General features: G+C 41.8%; 1 protein-coding gene across 3 annotated transcripts in view; it reads left to right on the forward strand.

Annotated features, from left to right (window-relative positions):
* Positions 1 to 5,794, forward strand: part of NOX4 (NADPH oxidase 4) — a 110,809-nt gene extending 105,015 nt beyond the window's left edge. For all 3 annotated transcript variants that reach the window (XM_075742490.1, XM_075742492.1, XM_075742493.1), the window contains one exon: positions 5,173 to 5,794. In XM_075742490.1, coding sequence (XP_075598605.1) covers positions 5,173 to 5,293 — 121 coding nt within the window. In that variant the 3' untranslated portion in view covers positions 5,294 to 5,794. The remainder of the gene's footprint in view (positions 1 to 5,172) is intronic.
* The last annotated feature ends 15,084 nt before the right edge of the window (positions 5,795 to 20,878 follow it).

A 20,878-nucleotide genomic window follows, 5' to 3' on the forward strand; every position in this document is an offset into this window, starting at 1 on the left:
AAACAAGAAGTTGTAAACCAAGGATACGCAATTAGACTATGGAATGTCTTTGTCCAGATCCAGCTTTGTTGGTTGAATGTTTTACGCTCCACTGGCAGTTTAATGCCTCAAAAGCTGATCTGGTAGAATGAATTGTGTGAATCTTCCCTAATCCACTTCTGGCAAAGTCAGCAGGGTGGTAGCAAACCACCTTCAGTAGCTGTTGATAGTAATCTGGGTGCACCAGGTTGAGAGGTGCTCTCATGGTCACCTGCAGAATGTTCCCTCAAGAACTTTTTGTCCTCTGTTGCACTTGCAAAGTGAACATCTGCACATGGTTTATTGACGCTTCTCTTCTGAGGCTGGATATGACTAGGGGACACTGAGCCCTGCCTCTTGAGAAATATTGAGCACTAGTAAGTGTAAGCTGCTGGCAGTATGTATCTTGGGTTCAGGTCCTAGAGGGTGTTGTAGACAGAGTGCCTTGCCAGGATGCCCCAAAGGCTGCTACAGAGACACATCCCTAGTAGGATTCTCACGCTGTGCAAATGGGTATCACTTAGAGAAGGGTTGGTTTTGTAGTAAAGAATCATGGGAAAGAAAGGGAAACAGGTCAAAGAAGCAAGTTGACTCTGTGGCTTAGACTCCTCTGCATAGAGGACTTGTTGACCTTTTATGCTCCATTCTAATGTCTTTTTTGTTTAACTGTGTGAATCCAGTTTTAAAAGATGAAAATGATGAGGTTTTTGCCACTTCCTTGCATGGCTCTAAGTGCACATAATATAGATGAAGCTATAGTGGTAGTCATGCTTGCTTTTTCTTTTGTGCTGCTTTCCATCACATTACTCCTAATTAGACTTCAAGTACCATTTCCTCTGCATTTCCACATCAGGTCTTTAAATTGTGCCACCATTTCCAAAAAAGGTATCTTTTAGTACCTAAATAATGTTCAGACTCTTTTGATTATCCTGCAGTTGCTAAGATGTAGGCTTCCTCACCCTTTGTCACCACTTTATCCAGGTTTATAGATACAAGTCTATATCTACAGACATAGTTACATGTTACATGATAGACAGTAGTGCAACCTGTAACTCAGCTATCCCACAGAAACTTAACTGTTGTAGGTAAATAATACTCTCCCTGTTTCCCAGGATGAGACGGGAACTTCCATTTTTCTCTATAGCCCACTTTCCTGATCTCCTACTAACTTTATTTCAGTTCTTATTTCTGAGTAACTTTCCACCTAAACAACCCTGCTACAATATGGAGACCCAAAAAAACCCAACAAAAAACCCAAAACAAAGCAGAGCAACAAAGTTGTTTCCAACATCTGGTGCCAGTGTTCAGGCTTTCACATGTATTTGCAATCCCCTTGGGCTTGTTTATGGGCAGCCAAGATATTTTCCACTTTTTATCTTATGATTTTAGTAAAAGCTGCACATAAATAAACACGCAGCTGGCAAACCTCTCCTCGGTTTAGCCATCTGATTGGTTTGTGGTTTGTGGTTTGTGAATTGTGGCTGTTGTTGCTGTTTGGGTCCCAAATAAGCAAAGTGCATTTGTAAGTGTCTGAGCTTTGCCAGACCTTCCGAGTGTGACATGGGACAACCCAGCATCAGGTTCCTGATTCTTTCTTCTGGACTAATAGGAGCAGACGCGTGCCATCTACTGTTGATATTTTATATGACACCGGCAGCCCCAAGGATGTGCACTGGGACAGTTTATATAATAAATTATTGGTCTTGTTTTTCATGCGCTCTCTTTGGGGAGCAGCAGCTTTGTTTCTGTTCAGCTGTCTCCTGGATGAGAAGCTTACACCATGCCTTGGCTGCCACGCTTTCTCAGTTTTGCTTAGGTCACATAGACACGTGCTTTTTTCCAGATGGAGACTGACCTAGAAAAAGACATGACTATCTGTAGGAGAGAAAGGCATGGAGCACCATGATACATTTCTCATGTACCGTAAAGGAGGAACCTCCCTCTAGGAATGAATGTGGGATTTAAAACTGGAACATTTCAAGTCCTGACTCTGTTCTCTCTAGGTAGCAAAATATTTCACTTCTCCCTCACCTCTCGCTGTTCATAAAATGGATATAAGAATACGTGCTGACCTACTCATCCCATAGGAACACTGAGGAGCTATTTGCTTAGTGCTCTGAATGAGTAAAATCCTATCTCAATGTTTATAATTATTACAAAGAATGGCCTATAACACAGTTTCCCTAACTGTAAACATGTTAGTAGTATTTAAAAGATTTTCAGGCATTAGCCTCAGCAATACCTAGCTGCCTGTTTTCATCTGTGCAGGATAAAAGGTGAGCCATTGACCTAAACAAGAGATACTCAATTAAAGCCCATCAGCTCAGGGTAGTAGTGTGTTGCTGGGTGTAGTAGCTGCTTTCAGCCTTCTGCCTGCTCATATCACAGCAACCAGGCAGGAGCCAAGTGAGGCAGGGAGGAAGGTATCTGCCAGCAGGGAAGTGGGGGGATAGCTGAGGGAAGATGGTAGGGTGTGAACCATGGGAGGTGAGTGGTACGTGGAAGGGTGTCCAGAATAGGTGCTGGTGGTGGGTATCCCAGGAAGGAAGTTTAAGAGCCGCTGGCTCACCACACAGGGCAGTGGCTCAGCTGGGTTTTAGGAGATCTTCTTAGGTCTCTTGTGTGACCTTAGGCAAATCATTTAACCTTTCTGTGATTCTGTTTTCTAGCCAAAAATTCTGTGTACCTTGGGAGAATGTTGCTGGGATGGGAGCACATTGGCAGTATATGCTTCTTAGACATGTCTGTGCTTTGAGGGCTATATATATGTAATGAAAGGGAAAGAGACAGACGAACTCTTTGGGTTTTATTTATCAGTTGTCTGTACTAATTAGACTAATAAAAAACCCAACAACATTAATTCTGTCAATTAAATACACAGTAGAAGACAGATTCTTGCTGGCAGCTCATGTACCATTTTTCTCCACTGTGCAAAGATAAGATGGTGTTCAGGTTCTGCAAGTGCTGAGGAATCTTACTTGAGAGCAACAAGCAATAGTGTTCTCATTATTTCTGCAAATCCAGCTACCAACACAACAGCCCTTACCATTAAAAGGAATACTGCCAGGATAGGAAAGTTTAATAGATATACATAAGGGTGAGAAAATTACGAGTTATTGTCATGGTTTAACCCCAGCCAACAACTGAGCCCCACACAGCACACAGCCGCTCACCCCCTCCCTCCCGGTGGGATGGGGGAGAGAATTGGAAGAATGAAAGTGAGAAAACTCGTCAGTTGAGATAAAGACAGTTTAATAGGTAAAGCAAAAGCCGTGCACGCAAGCAAAGCAAACCAAGGAATTCATTCCCCACTTCCCATGGGCAGGCAGGTGTTCAGCCATCTCCAGGAAAGCAGGGCTCCGTCACGTGTAATGGTTACTTGGGAAGACAGACACCATCGCTCCAAATGTCCCCCCCCTTCCTCCTTCTTCCCCCAGCTTTATAGGCTGAGCATGACGTCATATGGTATGGAATATCCCTTTGGTTGGTTGGGGTCAGCTGTCCCAGCTGTGTCCCCTCCCAACTCGTGCACCCCCAGCCTACTCACTGGTGGGGTGGGGTGAGAAGCGGAAAAGGCCTTGGCTCTGTCTGAGCACTGCTCAGCAGTCACTAAAACAACCCTGTGTCATCAACACTGTTTTCAGCACAAATCCAAAACGCAGCCCCATAGGCCTAGGATGAAGAAAACTGACTCTATCCCAGCCCAAACCAGCACAGTTACAAATACTTGCTATGGATTGATATGTGATGTGATGTAACTGAAGGCAATTAATGATGTCGATGTTGTTAGATGCCTGCACAAGGACACTGTTGCAGTTACCTGCATAACTTTGTGATGCTTTTTGATGTTTGAGTCCTCAGTTATGCCACGCCAGTGCTGTGCAGAGGTACAGCGTGTGCTGCCATGCTGTGTGAGCTGCTGCCTAACATCTGGCACATGCACTTGACCGTATGCATCAGAGATTTCTTCTCATATGTGTTAGTTCCCTTCTCTCACCAAACACATACCCAGGCAGCTTTGAACTGTCCATTTGATTATCCTGCATGTGCTAAGATATTTTATATTAAATAGTTACTGGATAAAATACTGAAGCAGTCCTGGAGGCAGGGACCAGAAGTCAAGTCTCCAGCCTCTTGGTGAGTGCTGTAGATCACAACAGTTAGAGCCACGTCCCCTCTTGAGTGCCCTCTCTCCATCCCAGTCAATCTTTAAGATCATTCTCTATAGTGGCACAATTTCAGCAGGAAGATAAGAAATTTTATTTTCATGATACAGAAGAGACAGCACCACATACTCTTTCCCTGCTCCTTCCTTCCCCTTCTCCTCATCTTTCAAAAAAAGGGAGATGATGAATATCATGAGTGCTTCAGTCCCCGTGTTGTGGATGTGCTCTGTTCTGATGCTGGCTTACTGTTCTGAGCCCTTAGGTGCTGTATGACCCTAAGTCTGACTTAAAGCCTGGGTTTAAGGTGACCAGAGATCAAAGCGCTGTTGTCGGTGGAGTGGTACGAAAGTCAGGTTAACTAATGAACCCGGGCTGATAGCTGTGGGTGATGAACAAGGATCATATTCAGTGTTTGGCTTTTTATAAGGCTTTCTGATACAGCTGCTGAAGGAAAGATTGCATGCTAATGTGAAGCTACAGCAGTAAAGTTATTCTGTTCCTGCCAGAAATAATCATGGGTTAGTAGTGCTTTGTTTTCATTAGTGTAGCGAATCACCGTTAGTGACTAGATCTCCTGCCGGTGTAAATCACGAGTTACACTAATGAAGTCGTTACAGTGAGACACATTTTTAACCAAAAAAAAAAGTGATTAATCATGGAAAAATTAGAGTGGGAAGCAGTAATTTTTCATTACTTGGTGTGTTGAGACTAAGATGAGGTGTTGTTTTCTAAGAGTTGTCTTAGTCAAGTAAGTAATAGGACTTATTGTGGGGATACTTGGGAGAGATCTGGTGGCTTCAGTAATACTAACTATTTATACTAACTAGGTGATGTAGTGAGCTGTTCTCACCTTAAAATCTATGTGTAGTTGGCTTATGTATAATATAGTGAGGCCAGAATCCAGTTGTGTCTATCATTAGAAGTTACTGTTTATCTATCTGCAATGTCATAACTTTTTTTTTTTTTTTTTTTTTTTTTTTTTAAACAGGAAGACCATTGGAGTTTTCTGTTGTGGACCAAACAAAATCTCTAAGATACTTCATAAACTGAGCAACAGCAGCAACTCTTACGGGACAAGGTTTGAGTATAATAAAGAATCCTTCAGCTGAAAGTCTGTTGGACTAGCAAGGCTCTCTGGAAGATAAAAGTGCAATTTTTTGTTTGTACAACTTAAAAGTTCATCTGTGGTTTAAACAGACAGAAATGTACCAAAGAATAGCACATATTTTCTTATTTATGATTATTTAAGACTTTGGAAAATGATGGATGCAGCAGTATACCAACAAATAATAAGTGCTTATGCTCAAAGCCAAATGCACTCGCACAATAGTTGTGTCACCGATGATTCTTCGGAGTTGCTTCTGTTAATTAAAAAGCACAGAAGCTAGGGAGAGACACAGTTGCTTTAAAAGCTGATGAAAGAAGAATCTGCGGAATGTTTAAACTTCTTCCACTTCAGTCCTCTGAAGCTGGATCAGTAAATCAAACCCCAGATTAATCCAAATGACAAAATACTGTGTATTACAAAGACCTATTGCTTTTGTTGGTATACAAATCTCATGGCTTTAGGGTGGAAACACTCCATATTAAAGATTTTATACATTGCAGAATTGGGATTCTGTATTTAAAATGTAGAGTGTTACTCTTGCTAGTCTACTTCTGTAACAGATGTAAATATTCCCACCCTGAATGGAAGAGAGGGTGGAATATGAGGAAAGATGTAAGTTAACCTATGGAAAAGTGAGCACAACTGTGTAGTACCTGTGGGCAGACTCCGCCGTGATGTAAATCACAGCCTTCTGACAAGCAAACACCCGCATGTGGAGAACTCTCTGTCTTGCATCAATTCAGCATTCAGTAAGTTTGCAAAATAAGTGTGATTTATGCAGCCAGAAAGATGGACCAAGAAAAGCGATTAACAGGAGCAGACAGGATATGGTGTTTTATTACACCACACACTCGACGTGGAAGTTGCACTCATTCTGCACTCACATGCCTTGAATGTCAAATACTTCAAGCTTTCAGATGCTCTTACCAATTATTTTGCAACGCAACAGGTTGAAATCCAGTTTTAGAGGTTCCAGAGTATGTTTGGTTGACTGTGATCTGTTGGGTACTTTCCCTGGAGTCACACTTGATTGCACTGATGTCACTAAAAGCAGGATCAGGCCAGGTCTACAGCAGAGTAAGAACAAATCCCTCATTACTGTGACTCTTTGTTGAAACCTTGCAGGAGCTGCAGTGTGGTTTCAGTACGTTCCAAAGGGGAGGATCTGAAACATCCAAATTGAAGCTCTCCTTCCCTTCTTGTCTCCACAGCCATTTTCCAGTCTGCTCATAGTTGCCATGGAGGGCTAGAGGTTGAAACAGGCACTTTAAAACTTTTGGGTTCTGAGGAGCAACTATTTTTTTCCTCCATCTGATAGCCAGTCCAACTCCTTTTATTTCTTCTTTACCCCCTTTACCTCGTTTTGCTGAGAAGAGGACATTTAAGCAGGAGTCACACACTTAGCTGCCATAGATAGGCATCCTTCTAGTGCATCTTAATAGAGCAGCATCACTTTCCACTTGCTGAAAACTTGGCCCTTAATCTCCAGCAGAAGCTTGGGAGCAATACCCTGTAGTGTTTGCAGCACACACAGACGTAAGATGGCTCAGCATCTCTTGTGCCTGTGGTTCACCAGTATTTAGCACAGTGCATTTGATTTGGTTTCCATCTTTCCAATGAAGACCTTTATTATTTTAGTAGGAAAGACACTAATTTTCAGCTTGCAACACAAACTCTGTACAGGGCTTTACAAGTATCGGTGTTCAGAGGGAAGCATTTTTCTAGTAGGTGGTGATAGGCATGTTGTATGTGTAACTAGTGAAAAGGAGTTTGGTCTTTGCCTTGGCAGCTTCTCCTCAGGAGTTGTCCTCAGTGGAGCAGGAGGGTGGAGGTGCAGCAGTGAAGCCTCATGGGGACGTGTTCCTCAGCATCTGGACTTTGCACTGAAGTTCTTGCCTCCCGCTCTGCCCAGTTTGAAATTTAGGGGGGAGAGGAAGGAGCAAGAGGTGGACTTAATCCTACTGATGAGAATTCTCAAAGTAGCCTAGAGAGTAGCTAGGGTAGCCATTATTTTCCCTTTGCATCTATTTCATCCATCACTGTAAAACCAGAGGTATGCAGAAAAGGATTAGATCCTTTTTAATCATTAAGATTAATTTCTAATGCTGCCTGCATGAGTTTTATAATAAACGTAACAGTGATGGCAAAATGCATAGATATCAGATATTGCCGATACTGCAGGCTTTTTTGTTTGCCGGCAGTTAGCTTAAAGCATGAGTGAAATCATGATTGCATCTATTATCCACAACTAGACAGTGATCTTTTTCCTCTTGTTTTAGGATCTAGTATCTAATGGTTTTTAAATACAGTTTAGAGTCATCTACTCACGATGTTGTTTGTGGTTTCATATCTCCTCTCTGATAGATAGTGGTTCCATTACTGTATAATGAGCAGCTAGTTTTGTAGTTAGCTCTGTGCTAAAACTGATTAAATTTTCTGGCTCGGCTCTTACATAGGTAGCACTTTGTAATTAAAATAATAATGCTAGTACTGTGCTCTTGTTCTGCATGGTAGCGGGAGCTGACGCTGGGTGTAGGCACGTTAAATGCCTGTTGTTACATTAGGCAGCGCTGTCGGAGCACGGCGCAGGCAAAGCCACGGTCTCCTCTTTCTGCCTTTGTCCTGTGCCACCCTCAGCTGACCCACTTGTAGAACAGGCTTGGGACCCGTCTACCTTTCTGGAGTATTGTGAGGCTTAATTAATGTTTTGGGATCACTTCAGTGCACCTGCAGTGAAAAGGTCTGTCTAATTGCTATGCAACTGTATTTGTGTTTTATTTTGTGTAAACCTTTCTGTTGCTGATACGAGTAATTGCTACACCAGGTGAGGGTGAGTTTGGGGAAAGGCTAAAAGCTTCAGTTGCTTTTTTCCATTTCCTTGAGCTATGCTTTTTAGAGAGGCAAATAGTTTAAAGGTTAGTGACTGTGACTTGACTTCAGGAGTGGCAAACGTTACTGATAAACACGGTCTTTCTGTGGACTGCGTTGACCTTGCTGCTTCTGACCTTGCAACTCCAGCTTGCAAAACTGAGCCGAGCCCTCTTTTAAACTCCGTAGCTTTTTTATCTGTAAGCCAAGCGTATGAAAATATAACTCTCTGCCAGGCAAGTAAGTGAAGGCTGACAGCACTGAATTCTGCATTTACAGATCAACTGGATTTACGTAACTGAATGTCTCTTTCTGCTTGAAGCTGAGTCCTGTAAGTGAGTCTGCTGGCAGGGGAAGGATCCCACCATGCTGCCACTTCTTGCTCAGTCTGTCACAAAACTGCAGACCCCTCAGTGTTTGCTCAGCAGGATCTTTGTGTTTCATTCATCATAAATGTTTCAGGGCTTTTCTTTAAAACAGAAGGGTTTTCATGCCGTGATGGAAACCAAGCCCTTTCTCTGCAACAGGAGTCCAACCCTTGCGTACAGCAGTGTGAGACTCAGGGTTTTACACTCCTAACAGCTGGACTAATCAGATTTATCCAAGTAATTCTGTTCTTGTGGCACTGAGACTGCTTGTGTGAGTAAATGTTCACTGCTGTAGCAAAGGGCTGAAGAGGTGAGCCCTGCTGGAGCGTGGGAAGGCCCGATGAAGACTGACCTCCTCTGAAGTCCGCAGGACAGCCCGTCCATCCATGATGATTATTCCAGCCTTGTGTCTGGAGCAACACTTCCCTGTTTCAGCATATGGTACTAATAGCATGTGAATTCTTCCTTGGTCTTTTATCTGCTTTTCTAGGAGACAGGACTGAAAGGAGTATGAGAGATCACAACATACAACCTTGAACCTGGGCTGGGGAGAGGACACCAGTGGGTACCACAGACACCTAGCTGATGACTGCACTGCTTCAGGTAGAAAGGCTAATCCAAAGCCATTTTTCTGCAAAATGCTGATTGTTTTGCCACAACAGACTGGAGAACAGGTCCTGTAAAGCGAAAAGAGATAAACCCTCTCTCTGAAGACTCCTGCCCACACAAGCCTGATGTAAGGATGTGTATGAAAGCACTGCGCACATCCAGCTTCCACTAGCACTGTGGTGCACACGCACTGCATCCCGATCACGGGCTTACTCCCTCAGCACTGAAATCGTTTTCCTTGGTTGCAGATCTTCACTTGTCTTGTTAGCAAGATGTGCTTTGCAGGTGAGAGAAATACTACATATGCTTGCATCCATGCAGAGAGTCTGACACAAGCACAGAGCAACCTCTGAGTCTGCCAACGGTGCAAGCAGGAGCAGAGTCATCCCTTTGCTCCTGATGCCTCTAGCACATAAGAGAGAAAGTGATTTGGAGCCGCCTGAGAAGGGGCAGGTAATATGAGTGGCAGACCAGCCGCGTTGGCAACAGTAATTCAGCTATAACAGCCTAACAGAGCAGAGAAGTAATGGTTTTGTAAGAAATACGCTTTTAGAACAGCTGCCTAAGAGAAAAGCCTCTACTCAAGACTAAGGCACCAGGTTACAGTTTCAAACTACAAGACGTTGCTTAGAGAAGCGGGCAGGAGGCTAAGGCGTCATTGCCTATAGTAGTTCAAGCCCCATAAGTCAGAGAAGAGACACTTATTAAAATGCAATGTTTATTTGTTTAAAAAAATAAAAGGGCTTCTAAGGAGATTAATTTTCACTTCAGCCTGGCAATCATTTCATGGACATGCCAATGTGATTTAAGACAAGCTGGATCTGATCTTCTCTGGATTATGCATCTATTTGTTTGCAGATTTCCCACCCCTCACAAACGAAACCAGGTTTTATTGTTTTAAACAAAGAGGATTTAACAGCAAGGTTTAATCACATTACCACTCGTGCCTGTGCTGAACTGAGCTTTTCTGCAAGGAAGGTACATTTTTCAGATATATAGAGTACAGCTGAGGTGATTGGGGTTTGCGTGTCTCTGCTGCTGGTGTATTACATGAAGGTCACTATAGTAATGCACTGGTGAAATGCATGGAGCTGAAATGAGACTCTTCATTCCCATAAAGAGCCTGATATTTTAGTGCCTGTACTAAGCATAGTAAATCTCAGAAACTCTGGAATTTCCTTTGTAGGTACAGTAGATTAATTGGCCAGCATCTGTTAGGGTTGAACCCTGAGTCCTCTGCTGGACTGTATAATGCATGCTCATACACAAATCTTTTGAGCAACAAGTGCTGCTCCTTAAAGGGCTGGATGAGTATTTGTGCAGGTTTAGTATCCTGCTAGTTGTATCACCCACGTTGTAAGAGGGATGGGATCAGTTTTCATACCGTGGAATGCAGTGCACTTCCTCTGAGGGTATGAATATCTCCAAACTTGCAGTGGATGCTCAAGGTTTGCCATGCCTGAAGCGTTATATTTTCTAAAAGGATCATATTTGTAAGACAGCTGCTGGAGGTGTACTAACAGCAGTGGATCTGTCCCGTTATTGCAGGGACACGGAAAGAAAGCTGGAGAAAGCCACCCATCCCAATTGTAGCTTGCCTCTTAGCAGAACTCTTGGATTTCTGAGGATGTCAGACCTTGCAAAGAATATGTACGTGCTGTCTCTTGTTCTTCCTGACAAAGTCTGTCCATCCCACAGTCCAAAATCTGCACTTTCTTCCTAATGCTCTGTACTGTTAAACCAGGAGGGGGAAGCCATGAGTAGCTCCTGAAGCTTCAGGTAAACTGCTGTCAATTAAGCAGCAAACCAAGGAGGGCAGGAGAGCATGATGAATGCCAGCAATGAACAGGATGAAATATTTCAAACCTCAGAGCACAGGGGAAGGAGTGAAACATTTTTCCTGGCTCTTCAACTCTAGAAATTACAAGCAAGCCCCATTGTCTGGATGTGGATACAGTCTCCCTGGGGTTTTAGACCTAATATATGCAAAGACATTGCCTTTCTTTGCACAACTTGGTGCTAAGGCACAGAATAAAACTAGTATATTTTAGTAAACACCTTGGAAATAAGCAATTCATTTGAAATAAATCCACCACTGACTCCTTTGAATTAACCTGTTCCAAAAAATACCTGGTTTGCATCTTTGGGGTTGGGAATGGCTTTACCTGTTAACTCCTCTTTACCAAAACACTGGCGAGTGTAGTTCTTTGTGCTCGCTCTAAGTAGCTTTGACAGTTGACTAAATAAATTCTGTGTTCGTTGCTGCTGACCCTAGGTAAGGACAGCCTTGAGGATGAGAAGCGGTGTTACATAAATGTCTAGTGTACATAGCAACACTGAGAAGAGAGACACTACTGCATTGCTTCTGGTGCACCAGTCACACATTAAAATTCTGTCATTGCAAGGTCACGTTGCTCATCTCATACTCTGCAACCCTGGGGAAGAAATTTGGATGAGAGGTGGGGGAGGAAAAGCAAAAACTTCCTCCTTGTGCTGTAACCAAGAATATATTCATCAACAGCAGGGCATTTCTTTTGCTTTCAAAAGAGCATGTCATTTCTTTTTCAGGGATAACGGATTATCTCCTGGTGCTGTTGTAGTGGTGTTTGCATGTTAGAAATGTAACACAGTGGTAACGGGTGGCTTTTGAATTGAATAAATAACGCCTCTGAGCCTCTTCTTCTCCGTTTAATAATCTGAGAGAAATGCAAGATACCAGAGAGCATATAGAGTGGACTGTGTCCTGAGCTGCACTCAGTGCAGCCTGGTTAGGAATGCTGCACAGAAACTCTGCAAGCTGCTGGGAAGAGGCGAGGTTTAAGGCAAAGAGGAAAACAACTGTTTTAAGGAGAAACACAGCAGTGATACATGACCTGTAGTCGGAAGGAGGCCATGTCACAACGCTGGCCTTCACGTCTTTGAACGGTGCTGAGTCAGAGCCTATCCTAAAGGTACACTTTGGCATCAGGGAAAATCGAGAGCTCTTGGATTGAGTCTGCGATGTGAGATGAAAGCAGGTTTCGATGCAGCTGGGTGAGCCACTTGTGTGCACTTTCCAGCTTGGAGCTCAGATCTGTCATATCTGAGGGTGAATTGTGTAGGTGAGCTGGTCTGACTCTTGAGTGCAGTCTCAGTTGTGTGGTTAGCTGAGGGTATGGACATCTTTGTATTTCTGTAGCTTTGTAGAAGCACGTTGTTCAGGGACTGGGGAGCAGGGTGTGTTACGGTACCTTGTTAGGTGTTAGACGCTTGGAAGCATGTACTGTCCAAAACAGATGAGGGTGGTGAATGCCAGCTTCCACTGACAACTGAATATATCCTGCCCATATTTACACTAGGGTTCATGAGGAATAAATGGCAAAATCTCTGCAGAAAAGATACAAGTGCTGTGTTTTTCCTTTATTGTGTCAGAACAACATAAATAACTGTTAAAAATATTTGATAAGAATGTGAAGATTCACCTATGGTATTATTCTTTTTGATTGCTTAAGCACTTGTAACTGTTTGATATACGCTTTTTGAGAAAAACAGAATGTCCCCAAGCAGAGCTTAAAAATATGGCTGAGATAGATACAACTTCGCAAAGGGTCTCCACCTGATAGTGAAGTATCATTGTCTGTTGGAGCTGGATGCATTGGTGCTTTCATTTATCTCAGTCTACTCCCTCTACATGGAAGATTAGTGGGAGCTGAGCTTTCAGATCTCCCTCTCTGCATACCCTCAGCCTTCATCCAGAGATATGCTCTAACCTTTGGGTCACTGGAAACAGCCTCATCCACGTGTCACATAGTCTTCCTTTTGTGCTCTTCCTCTCTCCATAGCACATGTTGTGTCAAGAGGTGTCTCCCACCCTCTGCTTCCCTTAACTCAGGAAAATGCCACTGTGGGAAACGCAGAGCTCCTCAGTAATCCACACTTTGTAACGCTCCTAGTGTACACAATCCAATGAGGGTCTTGTAGTCGCTTTGATTAGCTTTAGGAAAGTGATGGGTTGCAGCATCTCAGTCCTGGAGATGCTTTTTAGAATGAGAGGAGGGGCAGTGCCACAAGGACAGCTGTGTAGAAAATGGAGAAAACTCATAATAGCAAAGATTATGTCATCTTCTGAATGAGAATCAGGGATTTGGGTTTTTGTGGCCATCACTGAAATTAAGTCATGTTTCTGCTTTCGCACGTAGACATTTCAGGACAGCAGGCAGTGATGGAAAGGGTTGCTTTTTTCAATTACATTCTCTATTTCCATACAGCCCCTAGTTTATCAACTGCATATAAATTCCTCCTTTCACTGATTAAATATTTTCTCGCTTGGTTTCTTAGCTTCAGGGAGCTTGAGAGCTCATTGTTTATAAAGGGAAAGAAGAAGTATTGTGCTGTTAAGCAGAAAACTCCCAACACATATGTTCTGCTCTGCATCTTTGAGAAGGAGGCACTGATGCTGCTGTGAGTGCAGAAGGGCAGAGCTTTCACTGAGATTCAGATGTGACCAGCACCCTCTACCAGGATTCATATGTTGATGAAGCTCTGGGCTTATTAATTAGCTTGTTCTGAAACAAGTAGCCTTAGCCCATATGTGCCAGGTTGTGAAACCCTGAATCCCACTGAGTTTTTCTCTCCCTGTGTTCCTTCTGATCACTTGCAAGAGCAAATTTGATGAAGCACATTTGGGTAAGAAATAGTTCCCTTGGTCTGTGATAGTTGAGGAGAAAAGTTATAATTGTGACATTTTTCCTCAGACTGATGTCCAAAAAGATATTTTGACTGGGTCAGCTATATTAGTTCCATAATGTGCATGGGGGGGACGGGGACGGGGAGGGGGGGACACGATGTTCTATGATTTTTACATTGGAACTGGGGGGAGTTGGCTGCCTGTTGTTTTGTCATCAGATCCAGAGACCTTCTCTTCTTCTTGAGGGTACTAAATAGTGTTAACAGGGCTTGGTAGGCATGGGCCGAGCCCCAGCATGTTGCAGTGATTTATGTCTCTCTGAAAGTGCCAGGATGCCAGCATATTTTTTCCAAATATTTTACTAGTTTTTCAGGATTCTGCACTAAGGTGTTACATAACACAACTCTGAGAGCAAGCACAACTACTCTGAGAGTAAATAAATCAACATTGTGACCATTAAACTAATATAATGAATGCTTATAACAAATTTGTTTTAACACACTCTGGTCAGATCTGTCATTATCTCAACCCTTCGTGCTCTGCGTTGGGTGCCAAAAAGGTCTGTCATGGTTTAGCCCCAGCCGGCAGCTGGGCACCACGCGGCCGCTCGCTCACTCCCCCGCACACACAGTGGGATGGGGGAGAGACTTGGGGAAAAAAAAGGTAAAACTCTTGGGTTGAGATAAAGACAGTTTAATAGGACAGAGAAGGAAGGGGAAATAATAATTAATTAAATAATAATAATAATAATAATAATAGAATAATAATAGAATATACAAAACAAGTGATGCACAATGCAGTTGCTCGCTACCTGGTGACCAATGACCAGCCATTTTGGTATTTTGATCAAAACAATTGATCAAAATCCAGTCTCAGGAGGGAAGATATAGACCCCAGATGAAATTGTTGCCATCCCTAAAATCTGGAAAAAGCAATAAACTAAGTTGAACTCTCCAGTTTTTCTTTTAAGAAATAAGCCTTGGAAGTAGTTATTTCCAGTTAACATCTATAATGTGATAGAAGAAATGAATGCCCTGTAGTTGCAGGTCATGACTTTTTCACTAATGACCACATTCTTCCCTCTTTCCTGTCCCAAAAGAAAGAGGCCAGAAAATTTGTTCTGAATTTCCAATTCTGTAATTATATATTTTTTCCACTATAACTGAAATAAAAATAGTGTATTAAAAAGGAAGGCGGCATTTACATTTTTATCTCTATACAATGTGCAAGATAACCATTTTGGAAAGTACTAGCATAAATGTCCACAATTTTGAGTACTCAGTGTTCTTTTCAGAGATGCCTATTTACATTAATGTAATTTCAATCTGTTCTTATGTTTTTATAGATCAGGATGTGGTACGATTCTTTGAAGACAAATGTCTGCATAGTTTCCAAGTGGAACAGAAAGCAGAATTTGGTTCTGAACTTTCATTTTTAATTTTTTCCCCCAGGCTTGTCTTCAAGAACGAGCATACTGCTTAATGGGTTCTTACCCATAACAAGTCATACTCTTGTCACATGAAACAGCCCATTTTGTAGCTTCAGCTTGGTGCCCCCCAACACAGCAGAGGAACTGTGTTCCATTGGCTGGAAGGATTTAAATATGTCACTATTGTAACTGCATGCCTCATAAACCTTCAAAGAGTAAGCAGTAAGCTTCTTGACTCTGCTAGCTCCCATCAGATGAAGAAAAGCTTTTACCAGTTAGCTGTATAATAAGGCAGAGCTAGAAAATTGATCCAAAAAAAAAGCTTTGGATTTTTGTCTTCTTCTCTTTCTTTTTCTTGAGTCTTTTGAGGGGTTTTTTTCTTCTCTGTTTCATGTACAGAAATCTTTCCCCATAGTGTCCCTTTCTTAATTATAGTGTTGTGGGGGTAGGTGCAAACCATTGGCTAAAAAAAAGGGATCAGACAGGGAGGAATCCTGGGGTCTACCCCATCGTCTTACAGAGTTTCCTTACAAACCAGTCACTCTGCTTAGGATTTTCAGAGTAACATGAAGAATTCAAGTGCACTGAGGTTTTGCTACCAAACTGCATTAAGCTGCTTTCTAAAATCCCATGTTCTTTTTGCCTACCTGTAAAATAGGGACAGTCACACCTGAAAGGAGTTTTATGGATTTGCGCGGCAAATAGTCCCTCATTTCAAATTTGTTTTAGTTAAATTGCAAAATCCTGATTGCAGTATGGAAAGGATGCTTCTTTCAAAAAATACTAGACTGAGTTAGCCATTTTATCTTAATGGCAATCCTGACAAGTAAAATATTTGGCTGCTGAGTTCTGTTGCTGTTCAGATGTAATTTCTGCATTCTTTTATATTAGCAGGACACCCTAACATGAGTTTATGTCTCTTATTGTATTTGACTAAGCACCATATATTTATTCATCATATAATTATGGCACTGTACTCTCAAGGTATTTACTTTACAGGAAGCTTCATGACTTTGGAATAAACAACCATTCCAAGACTGAACAAAACATGGTTGAGTTGCTGTTTGTGACCTGGTTTTAATTAATGACATACTGCTTTAATCGTGGAAGCATTGTGAATGTGCATATGTGCATATGTATTACTGCTGGCAGGGGAGGCTGGGATTTCACTGCTTAAACGGCGGCTGTAATACTCTTTGAGATGCCCTGTACTAGCTGAATCATCCATACAGGGTTGGCAGCCATGCTGCAGGAGACCCAGGATCCTCTGGAACAACGGCAGGAAGCTGGGTGGGATACCTGAAGCACAAAAATTGTAGTAGGCACCCTTGGTTAGCCACCCAGAGTCCTTTTCTGACTTAAAACCTTAGGCACATGTTTACTTCATATGCCACTTCTTGAAATTTCCGATAAATATAGACCATTTGAAATGAAGGACTGTGCCAAATACATTTTTTTTGGTATTTTCATCTATGAGACCATCTCAGAAGCAGAATAAATGTATCTCATTCTCAGAGTCATCCCACCACTGGAACGTGGAAGAACATTAGTCCTCTGCACTTTGTGTGTCTTTGTTTAGAGCACAGTGGGAACAAAAACCAGCACCTGCCTGACCCTGACCCTAACCTGCCAAAATCAATGATGAGCAGAGTTCCTTCCTATACCAGAAATGCACAGATATCCTTCCCACTTCAGATGAGCACTTGAAAACCTGACTGAATGAAACAAAATCTGGGCATTTGCTTTAGTCTGCTCGGTCTGATAAAATATTTCAGAGTGTGTTTCATTTGCAGTACCTGCTCAGACCATACTGCTTTTGATAGATCTTAAGGGAGAGCTGATATTTTATTATGATCTTCAGGACACTGCTGATTCTACTGCAAATCTGAAACAATTGTGTTAAAACTCATAATCCACTTCCCAGTAATGTGGTTAGGGGCATTTCTGGTGCACTGCCGACCAAAGCACCTACTTGATCTTTCTGCAAGACATTAAATGTCCTGGTAGCCATCCACCTAATCATTTCTGCATTTGGCAAGGTTGTGGGGGGTTTTTTAGGAAAATGACATGTGAAACGTGGATTAATACAGGTGTGCAGACTTCTCTGAGCTTTTTTCAGAATTGCTGTCAAAAGTTCTGGGTAATTTTTTGTTTGTGAGAAGTAAGGATACACGAACTGCATATATTAATCTCAGGGTTGTATTTTTTGCTTTCTCATTCCAGAGTGATATAATGATGGTAAAAGGTACCATCCCTCCAGGATGAGGAGTTTAAAAGCAGCAAGATGAAAAATAAAAAAACCCTGTGTATTCCTTCTCATTTATTTTTAGTCGTTAGGTTAAAAACATGTAGAGAAAGTTAATGTCTCCAGAGAAGTTCCTGAGCTGTAGAAATGTAAAATGTGTTTATTTATATTTAACACAGGGTCAGTGGCATACTGGGGAGAGCTATCAGAGGAAAATTTATATTTTCAAAAATTATTAAAGTGTTTTTCATTAAGAAGAATATCCTTTCCCACTCACCTTCCCCTGGCCAAGTAATGAGGTTTGGCAAAATGTGTTTGGCTCATGAGCTTTGATTTTCTGTCTGATATTTGGAGAGTTTTTATGGGAAATTATACGTGTCACAAATGAATTTGATCAAGAGGGAAATCTCATTGTTCATACAAGGACAGTAAGGGAAGGGGAGCACAAAAATGGGGGGGGGCTATTAATTTTGACAAAACCTGGCTAAAAATGCTGATGCAAAAGTATTGCAGTCTGCTGTTTTCCTAGCAGAAGAGAAAAACTCTGCTTCTTCCTCCCCACTTCGGCGCTATATAGGCATTGTTGATCAGGATAAATTCTTAGTAACAAAGTGAGCAGAAGGGTGGGCAATGGCAGGCAAAGACTGCTTCCGCTAGTAGATGAGCCTTTTTGGAGAGAAAAACAGCAGCCGTGGGCTGAGCAGCAGCTGTCTGCCCGATCCAGGCACCAGCCTCTCATTAATTTCAGTTATTTAATGAACCAAATCACCTAAAGTAAATGAACACCTTTCTCACATAATCAGTGGGGAGATGTAAAAGCCTTTGAAGACCTCCAGGGAGATCTGATTCACCTGACTTGGAATTTTGCATTTCAGCATACAAAATCTGTTTCAAAAGTTCCTTTTCCCCTCCATTGATGCTGTAGGGACCGTACTCATTTATTTGGAGAACACAGCGTATTATAGGCTGGTGCTGCTTAGGTATGAGCTGGTTCCCCTGTCCTCGAATATCTCAGCTGGACAACCACCTGAAAAAGCAGCGTGTGTTACAAAATTGAGACCATCTGAGGAGTACACATAGGTGGTTCCTTACCTATTTCCGATTCTGACTTCTGGGGTAAAAGGCATAGGTACCTCATTGCTGGTCCCACCAGCCTTCTGAAAGCTGGGGAGCAGGCGTGTAATCCAGTTGGAGTGTTGTTCACTGCAGGGAACCTGATGCTTAGCCTTAAATGTGCCCTAAAGTTCATTACAGGAGGAAAAAAGAGTGGCACATTGGAATAATTTCTAATCGACACAACTCGGATTGTTTCTCCTGAAAACCCATCATCATTTATGTATGTGAGATGACTTAAAATAACCTGCACTTCTCATCCATTTCCCTTTTCCAACTCCTCGCAAATTTAATTCTCATTAATTTAATGGCTCCATGATTTATCATTACTCTTTCTGGTATCTTGTTTAGCATATGCATAAGCATTAGACTGAGCTTAATAACTGCGCTTTCTAATCTAAAATTGTGCATTGTGGACTGATGACTGATGGTCTGAATAACCAACAACTTGTCCTGTCTCCATTCCTCTGGTTTTCCTGAAAATTAATTTTGTTAGCCCAAAGTTTCTGATCTCTCTACAGATTAATTTTCCAAATGAGCCTTCCTGTAACTTTTTGCAGTAGTATGTCTCCTTGTCGGAGAATGTCATCTTAATTATGATGGCTGCAGTAATTCCACAGTCTGTCATCTGTATCCAGACCTCTAAACACAATTTCTAAAGTGACAGCCTCCCTGCAGACATCCCTGTTCAGTGCTGTGAAGTGCCATGGCTCTTGGGATGAGACAAGAAGCCATAATTTTTAAGTCTTGGTATCTAGACTTGTGGATTTAAGCATATTTGTTCCACTGAAAGGGAAAAGTCTTTCTAATGAGGAGTGATCTGATTTTCCAAAGTGACAAGCACCTTTCCTGGCAGCAGTAGGGAAGGCAGAAATGTCTCATTTTCATTTAGGCTCTTACATGAGAGTTGTCAAGAGCCTAATTCTCCCTGAATGTTAATAGGAGGTTGATGCTTTGAAAGTCAACCCTCTGGATTAAATAATTGGGACCACAGGCTATAGAATGAAAAGACTAACATGAATTTTAAAGTAGCAGCTCTGTGTAAAAGAGGAAGTGGAGCCTAGATTCTCTGGTGATCTGTATTTTCCATGGTCATTTCCATGTGGCATTGACAAGATCAAAGTTAAAACAAATTACCACTGTTCTGACTTGACAAATGATATATTCACTTGCTCTTGATATAAATGCCTGTAATGCCATGCTAATGAAAGAGGAGCACAAAAAAGAGTCCTTATAGGGCTTGTCTACACACGTATGTATACACACGTCGTACAACTGTAAGAATAGTTATATAGCATCTCTCTGTTGCCATGAGTATATGTATTTTGCTATCAGCTAATGGCTGTAGTTCTGTCATTCTGAGATGTATGTTGTGTTTCAGTTAAAAAAAAATAAATCACATTTTCTCCTCATTACACCAATAAATAGTTCTGTATACGGATACTGTCATGATCTTGGGCATTTTATAGTTTTCCAACTATCTAACCATGTATATATTTCATTCTATACAGCCAGGTCATCTGGCAATGAAATCAGTCCACACTAAATTTAGCAGAGCACCATTAATGGACAAGTATTTTCCACTCTGCCAATCTCCCAGTAAATTTATAAGACAGTCCAGGCCTTCAAGTTCTTATTAGCAGATCTTCCTGACACATTCAGCTCTGTGACAAAATAGCCAGCACATTTTTGTAATGTTCTTGTCTTTGCATGAAGGGGTCACATGCAAAGAACTTAAGCTTTTAGCACTTCTCCCAGAAATATATTTTCTTCTGTGGCCCGTATGGACTATTTATTTGCAATATCTTGCACAAAGGAATGAAGGTGAGTAATGACATTAATGTTGCAAAAGTCATCGGCACCCGTCATTGGTGGAGAAAACCAGAATCTGATTACGAGGAGGATTGTATTGGTATGCAAGGCGAGGAAAGCCTGGTGCATGGCTCTGCCCTAAGAGGTAAGAGGCTCTGCAAACTACTTTCCTTTATTCATATTTATGGCACTGTTGTCAGAAGTGCTTGGAAAGATGTACGGCAGTTCAAAAATGTAGCACAATGAAATGGTTGTGCTTAAATTTTCCAAGAAACAATTCAAACCAGAAACATTTTAACATTGTTATGATTGCAGGAAAATGTGCAAAAATTTGTCCACAATATATAATCGACCTGAAAATGCCTTATTTGCTTATTATTGCCTGAGCATGTTTCTTTTACTTGAAAACAATGAGGAAAATCAGGGAGGGGTTTTTATAAATCTAAGTTCCTTTAAAATCTGTATGACACACTCGG

This window comes from Balearica regulorum, chromosome 1, assembly GCF_011004875.1.
Source record: "Balearica regulorum gibbericeps isolate bBalReg1 chromosome 1, bBalReg1.pri, whole genome shotgun sequence".
NCBI classification, from domain to species: Eukaryota; Metazoa; Chordata; class Aves; order Gruiformes; family Gruidae; genus Balearica; species Balearica regulorum.